The 16,409-nt window shown below is 37.8% G+C and overlaps 1 protein-coding gene across 4 annotated transcripts in view; it reads left to right on the top strand.

The window, feature by feature from the left end:
* Positions 1 to 16,409, top strand: part of rtkna (rhotekin a) — an 81,810-nt gene that overhangs the window by 15,534 nt on the left and 49,867 nt on the right. The window contains exon 1 of one of the 4 annotated variants that reach the window (XM_077231505.1): positions 2,985 to 3,665. The exons of the other annotated variants lie outside the window; for them this stretch is intronic. Coding sequence (XP_077087620.1) covers positions 3,567 to 3,665 — 99 coding nt within the window. The 5' untranslated portion in view covers positions 2,985 to 3,566. Of the gene's footprint in view, positions 1 to 2,984; positions 3,666 to 16,409 lie in introns of those variants that run through there. 4 annotated transcript variants of the gene reach the window in all.

The raw sequence follows: 16,409 nt of genomic DNA, 5'->3' as shown, positions 1-16,409 counted from the left end.
CACATGTCTAAAACGGTAAGATAAAGGATTCATCCTTTGGAAATGCATGCAAAGTGGATTTGGTTTCGCAGCACAGAAAACAGTGTCTTCTCGACATGAGCACAACAGGAACCAAAGTCTTCCAGGTCTCAGCTACAACTATAGTGTTTGAGGGCGGGTCAAAGTAGACATTGTTCCTGGGCAACCAATAAAGACCATTGGCTGACCATAGGCATTATACAAAATTGTTACAAACCTATGTAGGTTCATGCAGGAAACAAGAATGGAATGACAACTCATTTCAGGCAGTTCAGAATCGGTTTGTTCTTTCGGGAGACAATCAATCCATTTATCGTGCATTTTGATCTTTGAAATTTTACAGAATTTTTACATTCACAAACAATTGTTAAAGGTCCAGAGTGCTCATTAACACATCAAATAAATGTTGTACTTGCTTGCTTTTCATGGCCTCATCTTCTGGACAATTTTCTGTGGTGATAGACACATTACATACATTTTAATATGTGTAATAACTGTTTTGAATAGGATAGTTGTCAAGGGTTGACATGCAGTTTTGTTTGGTTTTCAAAGCATTGTTGTTGTGATCAATGTTTTTAATGTGTGTTTTATTCTGCATCTGATAGCCCTTGTTAGTTATAAATAATGCTTCATACTGACTGTTGACTCGGGACTGATCATGTATGTACTTCCCCAAATGGCTTTACTGTTGTTTTGCTCCAGGGACTTTTGCACATGTTTGAAACATGCAAGTGTTTCTTTTTAAGGAAATAAAATGTCCATTGTTTACCTAAATTACTGGGAAAGACCACCACCAGAAGAAGTCAAATATGATACAAATTATGTAGACTAGATCTTTACTGATTACTATAGATACACATTTAGTTCTGTACTTTAATATGCGCCTGATTCTACAGTCCTTAAAGGAATAGTTCACTTAAAAATGAAAATTCTGTCATCATTTACTCACCCTCAAGTTGTTTCAAACCTGTATGAATTTATTTATTTATAAAGAAGATATTTTGAAGAATGTTGGTAACCAAACAGTTAATGGACCCCATTGACTTCCATATTATTTTTTCCTACTATGGAAGTCAATGGGGTCCATCATATGTCTGGTTACCGACATTCTTCCAAATATATTCCTTTGTGTTCAGCAGAAGAAATAAATTCATACGCACTTGAGGGTGAGTAAATGATGACAGAATTTAAATATTTAAGATAACTATTCCTTTAACTTTCATAGACATATGGTAGATTGAGTTTCACAGAGTCAAGACCCCTGTGTCCACTTTGCTTTCACAAACCCTGAGTACCATTCCCTTGGAGCCCACATTTTGCAGTCTTTTTTTTTCTATCTCCTAAGACTTGGGAAAATAACAAATCACGTCTCTGTGTTTCCCAATGTGTGTTCTTGTTGCAGCCGAAAGTGACTCTGGAGTGTGAAAACTTGTGAGTTTGTTAAAGTGCATAATATTTCATCATTTTATTTTTTTGTCAATCGAATGTTCTGACTTCATTACCTATCAGATTAGGGTCATATAAAGAAACTGAATGGGCTAGTTAACAAATTTGATACTGTTTTCTTAGACTGAAAGACTTTTAATGAAACATCATTAAATTAAATGTTCTTATTTTTCCTTTAAAGGTTGCCAATATCCAAACAGATGCATAAAAAAAGAAAGAAACAAGAATTGCAATTGAAAATGTAGAGACCACAAAATGTCTGTATTGTAAATGTAAGTCCTGTTTGCTCTGATTGATTTTTACTCACTTCAATGAGAGGAATCTTTGAGTTTGACATTGAACTGTGGCATTTTAAATTATTAAGCATATATTACGCATACGCATAAGCCACTGTATTAAATATGCATTTCAGTATGCCTTCCAATATATGTATTACTTGACCGGTGAAAGGGTCAATAAACCACTGCTTGACAATCACAATGACTAATTGTGTAGGATTTATGAAGCTGGATGCCATCATTATGTGGAAAGTATTAGGCATTACCCAGACAAAGCACCGTTCTCATTGAGCGGACAAATGGACCCTTGGTTTCCTATAGTTCATGTTCATATATATTTCCAGCTAGGCAGCATGCAGACACATGTTCCTGAAGCAGTCAAGAGGTTTCATTTGAGGAACTTTACATACGGGTACAAATTAGGGTCTGAAACTTTTTTTTTAAGTAATTATATTTATTGAGTTTTTCAATATATTACGACAAAGAAAACAAAAGAGAACAAATAAGAATAGCAACAACTTAAAAAGAGATAAAGAAACCTAACTAAATAACTATAATAACTAATAAACTAACTAAATACAAACATTCCAATTAAATAAATACAATGCTCAGCTGTAAAAAAAAAAATCATATGGTATTTGCATTATTAAGCCTGCTTTCCAAATGTATGCAGATTGATTTGTGTGGTTTCTTAATTTTACAGGAAATAATAAAAATAATAAATAAACAAACAAACATAAGAATTAACCAGATGCCAAAACAAGAATGTCAAAATTAAGCTGTCACTTAATAGGGGCAAGCTTGAGACCAAAGGATGTGGTTTGTGTAGTCATACAAATTCCCTTATAATAACAATAATAGCCTAATAATAATAAATTTTAATTAATTTTTAATTTTTTCAATTATTTTATATATTTATTTTAAAATTGCTTATATATATATATATATATATATATATATATATGAAATAATAATTATTATGATTTTATTTTGTTTTTTTTATTTGTTTTTACCGTAACTTGGGAAACAGGGTTGAATCACCAATAACTCAACCTATTTTGCCATAAATAGAGCCGGATTTCTTTGCCGTATGTTTTATAGGGTCTTTTAATTCCTTTTTAAAATCCCCATCCTGAATAATGTGAAGGCTTTTGCGATTACTGAATAGATATGGCACTTGTTTATGAAGGGCGTGTAGTTTCTCTCTCGCGCTGGTTGTGCTGTATTGTTGTGAGCTGAATGGTGAATGAGGCGGTACAGTCGGTCCACGCGCGCTGATGCCCTTTTGTGGGGAAAGTCCTGCCATAGCACAGACACACTCACATCAGGACAGAGGGACGCAAAGAAAGAAACTGCATGTAAATGGCCCATTATACTGACGGGATGGAGAGAACATGATTTGAGGGTTTTAAGAAAGTCGTTTTTATGTAGTAGAGAGGGTTCCTTTACTGTACTCACTCGCTATTGTTGTGAAGGCATCTAACGCGCGTAAGCAATCGGATTGTCGTGTACTACAGCAGCTGGACGAGTTTGCGGAGAGAGCTTTCTACTCCTGACTTTCTTTTTTTGTGCCTTCAGTTATATTTCATGTTATTTGCATCTCATTAACTGTTGCTTCCCGACACATCTGGTCTGTGACGTGAAAACTATTTTCTTGGATACGCTGTTGGATTTGGATGCGTTTGGATCGTGATTCATATAACCTAGGCTACTCGTCAACTTCTTCCTGTCTTCCGATAATCTTTCTCAACTCTCCAGACACATTGATGGTTTGAAGAGCATTGGGAGACTGAACTTTAAATCAGGAGCTGGTATTCCTCTTGAATGATGCCCATAAACAGACTCGCTGACATGGAGGAAAAACTTCGTATTTTGGAGGATCTTAATATGATATACATTCGTCAGATTGCCCTGAGTTTAAAGGTAAAGATATTTTCATAACCTGGCTTGATATTTATTCCTCCTCTGACATCTGAAGTAGGTCTGAATTTTATTTAATTAAATCAGATATTAAAATACAATAATAAAAAAAAAAAACATTCAAACTTTTTCTTTAGCAAGTGCTTTCCAAATACAATAAGAATACATGTCATTGCTCTGTTATGAAATGAAAAATCTTAGTTTGGCCTAAAGTCAAGATTTAAAAAGTCTGTGAAGATCTAATTAAATAGGCTTTGTACTGAGGTGTGAGAGATCACAATATGGTCTTGCTCATCTTTCCTGTGTGGTGATGCTGTATCTAAACGCTCATACAATGACTTTGATGTACAATGTGTTTGATTGCTCATGTTAGTTTGGTGAGTTTAGTCTTGGCAGTAATGCTTAAAACAGAGAAGCAGCAGCACTATTTATCAAATGCTCCTGCTCTGCAGCTGCAATCGCACAACACAAAGTCTCATGGTATGAAAGTGTGTGTTGTTGGACCTTATTGCCTGGTTTGTGAATTTGTTGGTGTTCCGTGCCTGAACTCATAAGTATTATGAAAAAATGTACAAATTAATATGAGCTCTTTTGCAAGTGCGTCCACTGAGACTTAATTTGAAAGGCCTTATCTTTGGAAACATTTGCACACTTGGTGATATTATCGTGGTGAACATATACAGATACCTTATTTTAAAGTCAAGCTATGAGAAGTGTGGAAAAAAGTCCCTTTCTTCCTTCAAGACTTCAGTGTTATGTGGCAGAGACCCCTTATAATGATTTACTAAGTAGGCAGTGGTTGGTGTACAATTTTAATTTACTACCTAGAAAGCAGGAGGCGCATGATAAACTATAAATATCATAGTGCATATCAAATACCATACCATACTTTAATTTTTTTTTTCAAACCTTCTTTGGTTAGGCGTCTTTTTGTCCTGCAGCTGTTGTGTGTTAGGAACGCCTAGTATCTCACTGAATGACATGCTGAACACTGCCTCAGCCCCCGTCACTGCACTGAGCTCTATGGGGTTTTGTGTGGGTGACCAAACTGGGCTTCTTCTCACCGCTCATGCTGAGATCACACCTCACTCCTCCAGGGTGCCTGTGCTCCTCGCCGAGTAGACAGATTATGTACTCACTATTTCTGCAATGTGACCCTAAATTTGAAGCCTGAGATAATGAAAGGACATGGAGGCGCTTCCTTTGAGCTGAAGGACATCTTCATAAATTCCTGGTGCATTTAAATACTTCATGGTCATGCATCTCAAAATTGCCAGTCTTGAGTTCTCAGAAGTCAATTAGCTTCAAGCCTGTGTCAGTTTGAAAGGAACTCTGTGTTTAAATTGAATCGCTCATGTGATCTTCATGTAAAAAATGGACTCTTTGTAAGATCTTGCAAAATGCTGCCCAATGCAGCTTTAGCAATTTGTTTCCTGTAGACAGGTTGGATTCCTTCTAAATAAGGGTTGGACACGAGAACTTGCCATGATGGTGATGACTGATTATGAAAACACAATAATTTCTTGACTTTTAAATGTATTTTAATGCTTAATTTATCATTTTGTGCTCGTTATAGTGGTATCACATAAGTTGCATATCTTTCAATCGAAATCAGTTAGAGATGTGAGGGAGGGGCAATAACTACTATACTGAAAAACAACAGCTATTAATGTTACATTTATTCAGCATGGATGGAATATTGATTAGAAGTGACTGTACAGTTATAATGTTAAAATATTTCTGTTTCAAATAAATGCTATACTTTTGAACTTTCTATTCATGACAAAAATCCTGAAAAATGTACTATCACAGTTTCCACCAAAGTATTCAACGGCACAACTGGTTTTAACATTGATATTAATACATATTTATTTTTTTTTGTATTTTGGTCTTTCACCTATAATCTTCAAAACCTCTAAACAGTGTCTTTTGGATGGCAGCAAGACGTTGTGAACCCCATTGTTGTTGTAAAGATTAATTTAAAGAGGAAAATCTTTCTGGGCTGTCTGACAACATAAAATGGTAGATGATTTTGCTTAGCCAGAGTTTGCTCAAGGGGGTGATATATTCTCCAGTGCTGTGGAGGCAGGAACCTGTGGTTTTCTGACTGATTAGGGACTACTGTTAGCGCTAGCATTTGCAGTCAGGTTTTTCAAGTTTTAACAAGTCCATTTCAGAATCAAGTCAGCCACATTCTTGGCACTACATGAACATTCCTCTCGTGTCCTTCCTTTACGATGTCGCTGTCTCCTGAAAACCAGGAGAACACTTCCCCGGTGTCGTCACAACCTTTTGTTGCTGCAAAACTGTGATTCATAGCCTGCTTGTAGTGATGGGTGATGGGAACAGGAAATAGCTGAGCTTAATGAGAGTAATTGGCTGGTAGGATGTAATATCTGCTTGACACACACTGCATGACCACACATACAATAGCATGCTGTAGATATGGACATGTCTTTGTGAGGACTCAGTGATTGCTGACTAATAGTGCTTAATATTGTGGCTTGCCCTTGCTCCTTGGTTCCTGCCTGAGGGGTGATGGGTCATTTTGTCACTTTTTCTATATTTAGCTTTCTGATGGTACACCTACAGCTGAATAATGTATTTATTTTAATTTTAAAGAATACTTTCTCCACTTTAATATGCAGAGAGATTTGTAGGTTGATTTCCCAGAACATTGTAACACACTTCAATGAACTTCATTAAATTAAGGAAAGCTTTTCCATGCAATTAGTTTAGGTTGGTACAACAAGACTAAAGTATGTTTATTTAATCAAATAGTTTTGCTGAACCATTTCAATAAATTTAACTTCCTGCAGTGTCATACTAACTAGCAATTGTGCATGTTATATAACTTATAGGATGAGTTACAGTTACAGTTAATTATGTTAACAAAAATTATTCATGTAGTCCCAACTCAAAATGATTGTTAACGTCATTTTTACTAATTTAAGTGGGTTTAACATAATCATATTAATTTGTGATAAAAAGGTAAAGAATTAATTATTTTTAGCGACATCTAGCGGTTCGGCTGCAAGTTGCACTAAGGTATCAGCCCACTGCTCACCCCTCCCTTTCGAAGAAGCTACGGTGGCTAAAACGGGACAAACATATCGTCGTCTGAGACAGCAGAGTATAGCCAGAGAAAGCCAAGAGTGTGTAACCCTGTCACTGTTTCTGTACCAGTTATAAACCACATTATGGATAAAGTTTACAAAGCCATAGTCAGGTGAGGATCAAGGGTCTTAATATATAATATAATAATAGTAATCAGATGATTGTCTCACAAACGTAACCAGCACATTTCCCCCCACATAGCAAACCCATAATACAGCGAGGGAGAAGAACCACATGAAACTATGCAACTATATATTTTTTCTAACAGGGTAGTAAAAGTTTAGCTGGCTAAATATGAGCTGTTACTGTGGCTGAGCTGGTTAAAGCGTAAAGCCTTGTTTAAACTTGACGCGTCCACAAGTGCCCAAAGGTGCGCGTGGCAAAAATGCCATGATTATAACAGCGCGCACGCCTCCGCATGCCCTAGACACCATTTACTACACACAATAGGCTTTTTTTCTCTGATTTTGAAAACTCTTCGCGATCCACTTAAAATGCTTCCAAGATCGACTTGTCGACCGCGATCGACGGGTTGGTGATTCCTGTAACGTTACTGTTTTACGGTCAATGAAAAGAGTACTAATCAGCTGTCTCACGAACGTAACCAGCACATTTATTCCCACATAGCAAAGCCATAACACAGCGAGGGAGAAGAACTAAGTTACATGAAACAATCCAACTACATATTTTACACCACTGACAATGGAAAAGTCACTACTCACTGTGTTTATGGCTAGCTTCTAGCTTTCTGCGGCTTCTCTTTCAAGGGAGTGACGAAACGCGCTCTGTAGCGCTGTTTGTTCGCTGTCGGCTACGGTAGAAACATGACGTCACAATATGTCGACCTTCATAGCAGGGGGCGCCCGCGGTTATGTAGATATAAATGTCTCATTCTAAGGTAATAAAAACATTACGGTTTATTAAGTAAGTTCTTTATACACCAATGAACACATAGTTATGGATGTCATATTGCATTTATGTTAATAGATACTCAACATTTTTACACATTGCACCTTTAAGTTGCTTCAGCACATTTTAACAAAGTAATTTGAACAAGTATTTTTCTTTTTAGAGTGCTGTGCCTCTGTTTCAAAAACATTGTTCTGTTTGTTTGAGCATCCAGTCTAGCCCAACAACAGCAACACTGGCTCAACCAATATTATTATGGTCTCTTGTGGTCTTCACATTTCTGAGATTGCGAACTTCTATAGAGGTACATGTGAGACCTTAGCAAATGTGACCACCCCAGCTGTAAACTAATAGAATACTTCTAGAAATCAAACTCATTCATTTAAGGATGCATTAAAGGGTATATATCATGCTTTTAAATCGTTCCTTTTTACATATAAATCATACATTTGTGGTCTATATAAAGCGGAACTGCAATGCTTGGGTCTGAATTCCTTATTATTATAGCTCCACAGGCCCCTTTTCTACCCCTTTTCTGATGTGCGTCTGAGAGCAATTCGTTTTGGTGCAGTCTCTTTAAATGCAAATGAGACCCTTCATACCCCACCCCCTCTCCAGCTTGCAGAGGTGACACTCGGTTCAACTCTACCCCGTTCGGCCATTTTTGTAGTTTGATTAGAGATATACGATTATCTAGCGGCACAGAAACTTTTTATTCACACGTTAACAAAATGTCAAAAACTGAAGACTTGTCAATCAAGCCTTACATGTTCGAGCAAATGTTGGTTTGTGACTTGTTGGTTTAGCCCTCTAAATAAAGTGAAAGTCGATTATTTCTCTTGTTAAAACAAGCACAAACAAGACAAATGACTACGGCCTAATCTTACCACTATAAATATGTATTGATAATAAGGTACGTTTAGAAAAGCATTAGAAAATACAGCAGCTAAATGACCATTGTCATGATGAAACTCAACAACATTAATACTGCAGACGTGTACTTAAAAACAAAAAGAAAAAGAAAAACAAAGGTACTGCTAAACCATGACCACCGTGTGTTTTGAGAAATTAAAGTACTTTATTTTTATTAACGTTATTTACAGCCTACCGAAGTGCTCTGTTCGTCGTCTCCAAAGATAGAAGGAATTGACCCCTCAATCAGATGAAGTCTATCGGCAAATCCTTCTAAATACTGGCGGAGGTTGCAGAAGCAGGTGTCCTTGAAGTGCTTCGTGCACACAAAAATGACTTTACCCAGAGATGTGGGTAGGTTTCCTTGATAAATAAAACTCAACCAGGCACTTCGAAGAGGTTCTGATGCTGGGAGACGGTGTAATGAAGCGTGTAGGTCACTACATCCAACAACTGAACATTTGTACCTACCCTCTCGTAACTTCAGCATCCTTGAGATTGGACTACAAAATCGCAGCGAGAAATAAAAATGGCGGATTGCTTGAAGTGTTGGGCCGGGAGTCAATGTCCTTATTTGGCAGTTCCGCTGCAAATACTGTGTAATAGTTCAAAAAACGTCATGGATAACAGAAAAATCGGAACAGGTTGAAAAATATGACCAAAACAGAATATAAAGATATCAACGAAGAACCTTAAGAGACTAATTTCAACTTTTCTGTACTTATAAACACTCCAAATACACATAAATGCATTTACGGGCTAAAAATGTGGATTTAGCATGATATGTCCCCTTTAAATTGAGCAAAAGTGACAGTAAAGGTATTTATTCAAAATAATTTGGTTTAAAATAATGTTGGTTTAAAATAACATGGCTAACTTATTTTCATTAAGAAACCATGGGAACAAATGTATCACAGTTTCAAAACTATTAAGCAGCTCAGCTTCAACATTGATTATAAGAAATGTTTCTTTAGCAGCAAATCAACATATTTGAATGATTTCTGAATGATCATGTGACACTGAAGACTGAAGTAATGACTGCTGAAAATTCAGCTTTGCCATTTATTTATATATATATATATACATACACACACATATATATATATATATATATATATATATATATATATATATATATATATATATATATAAAAACACACACAAATATATTTGATATATAATAAATATATATAATAATATATATTTCACAATAACTCTTACTTCAAACAGTTTCTACATATTATTGTTACTTCAAACATTATCGACCCCAAACTTTTGAACTGTAGTGTATGATTATATGATAATGTAAGTTGATTATTGATTATAAGCATGAGGTCATGCTTCATCTTGTTATTTGCCATCTAGCAAAGCAATTCACAAAGCTTTAATTCCATGTGACAATTTCTCGAATGTGCTCAAGGGCATTATGATAATCAAGCAACAATGTGATCTTTATGTTTCTTCAGTTCCCTGTCGTCTTTTCTGTGGAATGAGTCAATAACACTCTTTCCATTCGCACAGCTTGTTTACATGGATCTGTAGCAGATACAGAGCTCTCTCTATACTCTCTCAGCAGTGTGTTTACCAGGGTTCCTCTTCTCAGGTGGATCAGTGTGGCCTTTGTGTGTCCATCCCAGCAGGAATGATGCCTGCTGCTCACCTTAATTTCGTATGGTATGTTGTGCAACTAAAATGACCCTAGAATAATGTTATTGTGTTAGCACAAGAAAAAAGGACCTCATAACTCTGGCCTACACCCATGATGTCCTGTGGGTCTTTGAACTCCGGCCAGAGCATGATGCAATGCTTGGGAAAGGGCAGACCTCTCACCTCACCTATACCCCAGTGTGACCTGAATCCACCTCAGATAATCACCACACGTCAGCAGATACAGGTGTCACATTTGGCCCAATAGTATACGACTCTTGACGTTTGATTTTGCCTCCCAACAAGTTCTTAACTTTATAATGTGGGATATGAAGTGTCACCGCACCACCCATTTCTTTGTTTGAACATACAAGAGAATTGTCAAATATAACTCTGGAATGCTTAGTTTAAGCTTAGTTTAGCATTTAGTTGAGATGAATGAACTCCAGCGGTGAGCCCAAGCCAAACGTGACCCTCTTCAGGGTTCATAAGGTTAGAGGTCATCATTGTGCGCATGCCAGAGCCATTTACTGTGTCGTTTGCCCATTCATCCATAGTAAAACAAGGTCTTCTTTTCAGTCTATTGGTTCAGCTGGAAAGGTGTATAACAAGCTTTGTTTTGGATTATGAGGTTTAAAGGCCCTGACATACTTAAAACAAAGTTCTTTTTAGTTCTTCGCTTAGAGGTAGATGTTCGAAATAGCTGAGCATACTGGTTTACTGTTATAGCGAATATCGTGACACCATCCACACTGCTGGGAGCAGAGTTTAGATTAATATGTACTGTGCTCTTTCCTCCCAATAACAAAATTTACACACAGCAAAAATGTCAGCGGTGTGATAACAGCAGTTAAGAAAGCATCTAATCATAGCGATTTGCATATGCCAAGCCGCTTCGAATATCAAACGAACTGCGCAAACCAGTTTATTTATTTATATGCAAAATTTATTTTGCAGCCAGTGTGGTCTAGCAACTCTCCGTTGGCTTTCGAGCTGGAAAAACGAAACTCTGGTCAGGCCAATCACACCGAGTATAGAGGCGGCGGGCGGGCTTAACATAATGACGACAGAGTTGAAACGGTTCACTGCTACTTGAAAACAAAGAATGGCTGATGCTGCTGGAGAACAGCGGTCTTTCGATTCTGCTTTGGCAGCGAACTCTGGAGGATTTGAAGTTAAACTTTTCTTTGAAACAAGAACAAAGAACGGCTTTGCTCTGACTCTGACTCCGTCGCTCTGACTATGTCACCTTCATTCTGACTACGTCACCTTCTTCGTTGCTCTGGTTGGTTGCAGCGCTATCCTATTGTGTGCAGAGGGAATTTGAAAGACAACCGTTTATCCCGCCCCTCGTATTGAGCCCTGTCAATGGTGAGTTCCCAGAACTATCTTGATGTGGGTCTGGCTTGCCAGGCTAATTTGAAGCATCAAGAGTGTCGAAAACAGCCATCTTGTGGCAGGTCAAATTCATGGCAGCCATTGACCGCTTTTTCATAAACCGGGCCGTCCCTTCAAAACAATGGTAGGGGAAACATTGAGAGTACATGACCACTTCTGCTTTGCTTCTTTTCAAATAACCCAGTTCTCAACATACAAATTGGGTTCCAAGGAGTCTTTTTCGTGACTAGGCCCTGTATCTACAAGGCTCTGGCACTCCTCATGTCCTCCAGGCGGGGAGGACATATTGGGAGGAGGGCATAGGCTGGTAGTGAAAGAGAGCATTGTAGTTGGTCACCCACGCCTCAGCACAACCTATCGTTCCTGGCCTGGGCCTTGGTGTAGTCAGGAACAGGGCTGAATGGACACTCTGTGTGCAGGAACCAGCCAAATGCCTCGACTCAAGCCAGCTTCCTTTGGAAAACACCTCCCAGCATTCAGTGTGTTAGAGGAGACCGCCATCTCTCACCCTGTCTGCTTACTTTATTACCTATCCTGTCTTTCCTACCCTGCCGAGCCTCATTTTTCTAAGATAAGACCTGTCGTTGAATTTGTTGAATCTCCACCATTGGAGTTCAGTTCATGGGCATATATGTTTCTTACAGAATGGAAGATTTTCTGTCTATCCAATTTCACTGACAAGCCTTTCCGTATCAATACATCATAGACCATGGGTGTCGCGTTATGTGTGTTGCCAGAGGACTGTGGAAAAAGGCCTATTCACACAATGGCCAATATTCTGTGAAAAAAAATATTGTGAAAAACATTTTTATTTCTAGACCATTTGTGCTTTTGGTCACATGACCAGCCACAGAGCAGCTGCTGTTACATAAAACTACAACTCCGTGGCGCTCACGTACTGACTATTTTGAATGAATGAATGAATGGAGATGAATAGATGAGGCATTTATATAGCGCTTTCATGTACTACTACTGTACACCAAAAGCGCTTTAAAATCATATCAGGGAATCTCTCCGCAACCACCACCAGTGTTCAGCATCCACTTGGATTTTGATTGGGCACCAGTGAAACCAGTACTCTTGTATTTATTGTTTGATTAACACTATAGTGAATATAAAAATCTGAAAGACTTTTCAAAAACATTAATACTGTTTGACTTCCTTTCTTCTCTGTAACAAATGGGTTTCAGAAACATTAAGTTGTACTGTTTAGTTTACTGGGGGTATTTCTGCTTTTCTATAAGCACCACCTACTGTCAGTGAGTGAATATGTATTCTCATTTAGCCCATCTGGCTTTTTTTTTCTTCACATTGGTCTGAACAGGCATATCACATGCAAAAACTGGACTGATTTTTCTTTTCTTTTTCTTTTTTGTGGCAACGTTTGTGTTGATGTGAACAGGCCTTGAGGTAAAATCTGAGAAATATCTATAAATGTATATAAATATTTGTATTATAATAATAAAATGTTTGTATTATATTCTTGTATTATTATTATTATTATTTTTATATAAATTATAATTATTATAATAAATTATGATAAATACCATATGTATATCTCATATTTCACAGATATTCAACATTTCTTTACTTTTATTTTTGTGTATGCTAGCAGAACTAGTTAGGTTAGCCTGAACTGAATCTGGCTACTGTTTCTGGACTCATATGACTTGCTAAACATTACAGTTTCGAAAATGGTTTGATTAGAAAATGTATTTTAGGTGCCGAGAAAAGTGTCAGTCTGACTCTGGTATTTGCCCTCTAATCAAAGCCAATGAAGCCTGTGCATAGGGGTGTTACGGTTGTTATATAACCGTGAGACCTACGGTTATAGTTGAACACCGTCATTAGAACTCTATAACCGCCAAAACCGTGTTACTAAAATATTTTTTTAATAAAAAAGACTCCGGGGGAAACTGTATCAGCTGACAAGGGAAACGGAGGCGGAGTTAGTGGTGCTTCAGAGACTGCTACTGCTGGAGATGATTCGGGAGAGGTCTGTGCACCACCCCCTCCCAAGAAGAGAAATCTTGGAGATCTCCTTAATAAAAGGAGGTCTGAAATCTCAGATCAGAGCGCACGCTGACACAGAGTTAACCCGCTATCTCCAATAGGGCTGTGCTCAGAATATCGAATCAACGATACATTGTCATGAACTCCTGACGATGCGCGTATCGATAAAGTCGTGCTTTTGAATGTAGCCAATTCAGGGCTCGAATTTCGTCGCGGGATTGCGGGTATTGCGCATTATTTTAATCATTCCCGCAGGTCTCCCACTTATAATGTGGGAAATTTCCGCAAACTTTGATTTACTTTAGCATGTAGGTTGTATTAGTAAATTAATCCACACAGATTATAAAATCAAATCAGTCATTTTAAAACTTTCTGCAAAACGCAATTTCACAAACAGCGCGAGTGTTCAGCAGTGCTGAGTCTTCTCTCTCTTGCCTCTCAAATGGGTTGCAGAAGGCAAGCTCAAGCGCTGCAGGTGGCGATACTACACTCTGGCGTTTAGGAGTCAGGACATGATGGAATATTCACTTACACAATTGGGCCAGCATTGCATCATAACTAACATTTATCATTTGTACGTCTTTTTAAGTCTTACCAGTTTAAACATTCAAGCGATTTTAAACTATTCAGTAGGCCTACTCGCACACTCTCAGAGATGTTTTCTCTGGGTGCTTAAATAGAGTAAAGCTGCATCACAAACAGCTCGCGAGTAACAACAGTTCTTATTCATGGATTATATCACTTTAACAGACAAAAACACAAAAACATTCAACATTAAATAGAATGATAAAATAACATTAGCAACCAGTTAATGGTCATTTCAAAAAAATGCTTGATTGATTTGATTTGATTTGATTGTTTGTTTTCGTTCCCTGAACCGGTTCGGCGCCTTGGGACAAACCACACGTCGTAACAGTTTTGATATGAATGAGTTTCTTTTTTCCCCTAAGTCTTTCAGCTGGATTTTTTCTTGCTTGGTTTATAATGTAGGTGTTTATGCTGTGACCTATCCCTCTCACCACTTGCAGATGAAGCCAATGGAGTTTGCTTGGCCATGTAATTGAATCAAGCCTCACATTGGTAGTTTCGGACAGAGGAGTGAATGGAACAACAAGAAATTAATTTTAACATCAGTATAACAAACTGGCACACCTCCACCCTCTAGAGAATAGCTCGCAATTTACGGCTGTTGCTTCACAAAAGCTTCAATCAACATGGATGAGATATTGTACTTTATGCTGTTTGTTCATCCTTAGCGCAGTTTGATGGGAACCATCTGGCCAGGCTCCAGGGATAGAGTTGCTGAAGTGTGGGGAGCTTAGCTTATCCGATACAACTGAAAAGGAACCCTTGTCCTCCTGGTACTCTGCTCTGTGGCTCTGAAGATGATGTGTGGCCTGTCTGGATGTTCATGTTCAATTTATTGCTCATTTCCAGCTTGGCACCACTTTTTCAGTATTTTTAGCCATTCCAACCAGAAAGAGGAGACCGAGAGAGTGAGGAGGAATGGGATTGGGACTAGTGATCAACCGATATAGGTTTTTTGATTTTTTTTGGATGGCCAATGCTGATATCTTAGAGAGCTGGGTGGATGTTATAAAGTCGATAAATATGATAATAATCATAATAATTGCTGCAATTAAATGTATATTTATTTTTGCATAATAATTTAAATAATTTGAAAATGAATCAATGTGAAAAAAGCTAGTTTTACATACAGTACACAGAGATATAATTATGACCAAAGTCTCTTTCAAAGAAAGTCTCTTCACTCGACCGCCATATTTGCAACACCTCCGGGCAGCTATTTCGGGTTGAGTCCTATCTATTTGAGTGGGGAAATCCTGAATTCTCAAAAACTACTTGCCGAACTCACAATTAAATAACATATTTCAAATCCGCCACAAAATCTGACCTGAACTACCCCATAAATGTTGTTTCTTATGCTCAAATAGTGTTATAAAAAGCTTATTTTTCAGGCTAGACCAGCTAATGCGCATTTGCAGTCCTAAGGTTTCTATGGGAACCTGGCGCTTCTAACGGTAACTGCAGTGATGCAATTGGCTCTTTTATTCAGAAGTTTCTCTCCTTCATAAGTAATAGGAGTGCACCGTCTTTGTATATCTATTAGGGGTGTCACGATTCTCCAAATCCTCGATTCGATTACATTTTCGATTCTAAGGTCACGGTTCGATTCGATTCTCGATTTTTACTTTTTTTTTTTTAAGCACAGGTTGCTGTTGCTCCTAAAAAGCTGACATCAGTTAATCGCAATCTCAGTTATTATCAATGAACCTGACTGCACAATGAATCTTTCATTATATATAGCCTACACTTTGTTTGTTATAATTAGAGGATCTGCCAGCTTACAGAATTCAGCACTGAACAAAAAGTCTGTTTTGAGCGGTGAGGAGAGTCTATCTTAAATGCTTCTGATTGGCCATTGCGTTCAAGAAACCAACACATATGTCTGTGATTGGCTAAATCGCTCAACGCTGCAAACAAGTTAGAAATAGAATCTCTGGCCTGTAAATCGTTTCTAATTTGTTTTAGTTGTTCTTGTTGCTTTTCTGCAACAGATAAATACAAATTTATTAGTTTTTATGTTTTATTCATAGATATTTCTAGTTTGCGGGAGTCTGCGAATCGTTTTATTCTCCCGCACACACAGAGTGAGTGCATTACCGCCCGCGCTCGCACTCGGCCATCAAATCTAGTCCCGCGCCGCACTCTATTGCGTTGGGAGTGCAC

The sequence above is a fragment of the Siphateles boraxobius genome, unplaced genomic scaffold (assembly GCF_051911475.1).
Source record: "Siphateles boraxobius isolate OS27281-9 unplaced genomic scaffold, OSU_SipBor_1 16, whole genome shotgun sequence".
Lineage (NCBI taxonomy): Eukaryota > Metazoa > Chordata > Actinopteri > Cypriniformes > Leuciscidae > Siphateles > Siphateles boraxobius.
The sequence above is the reverse complement of the archived record's forward strand: the minus strand, read 5'-3'. Positions and strand labels throughout refer to the sequence as shown.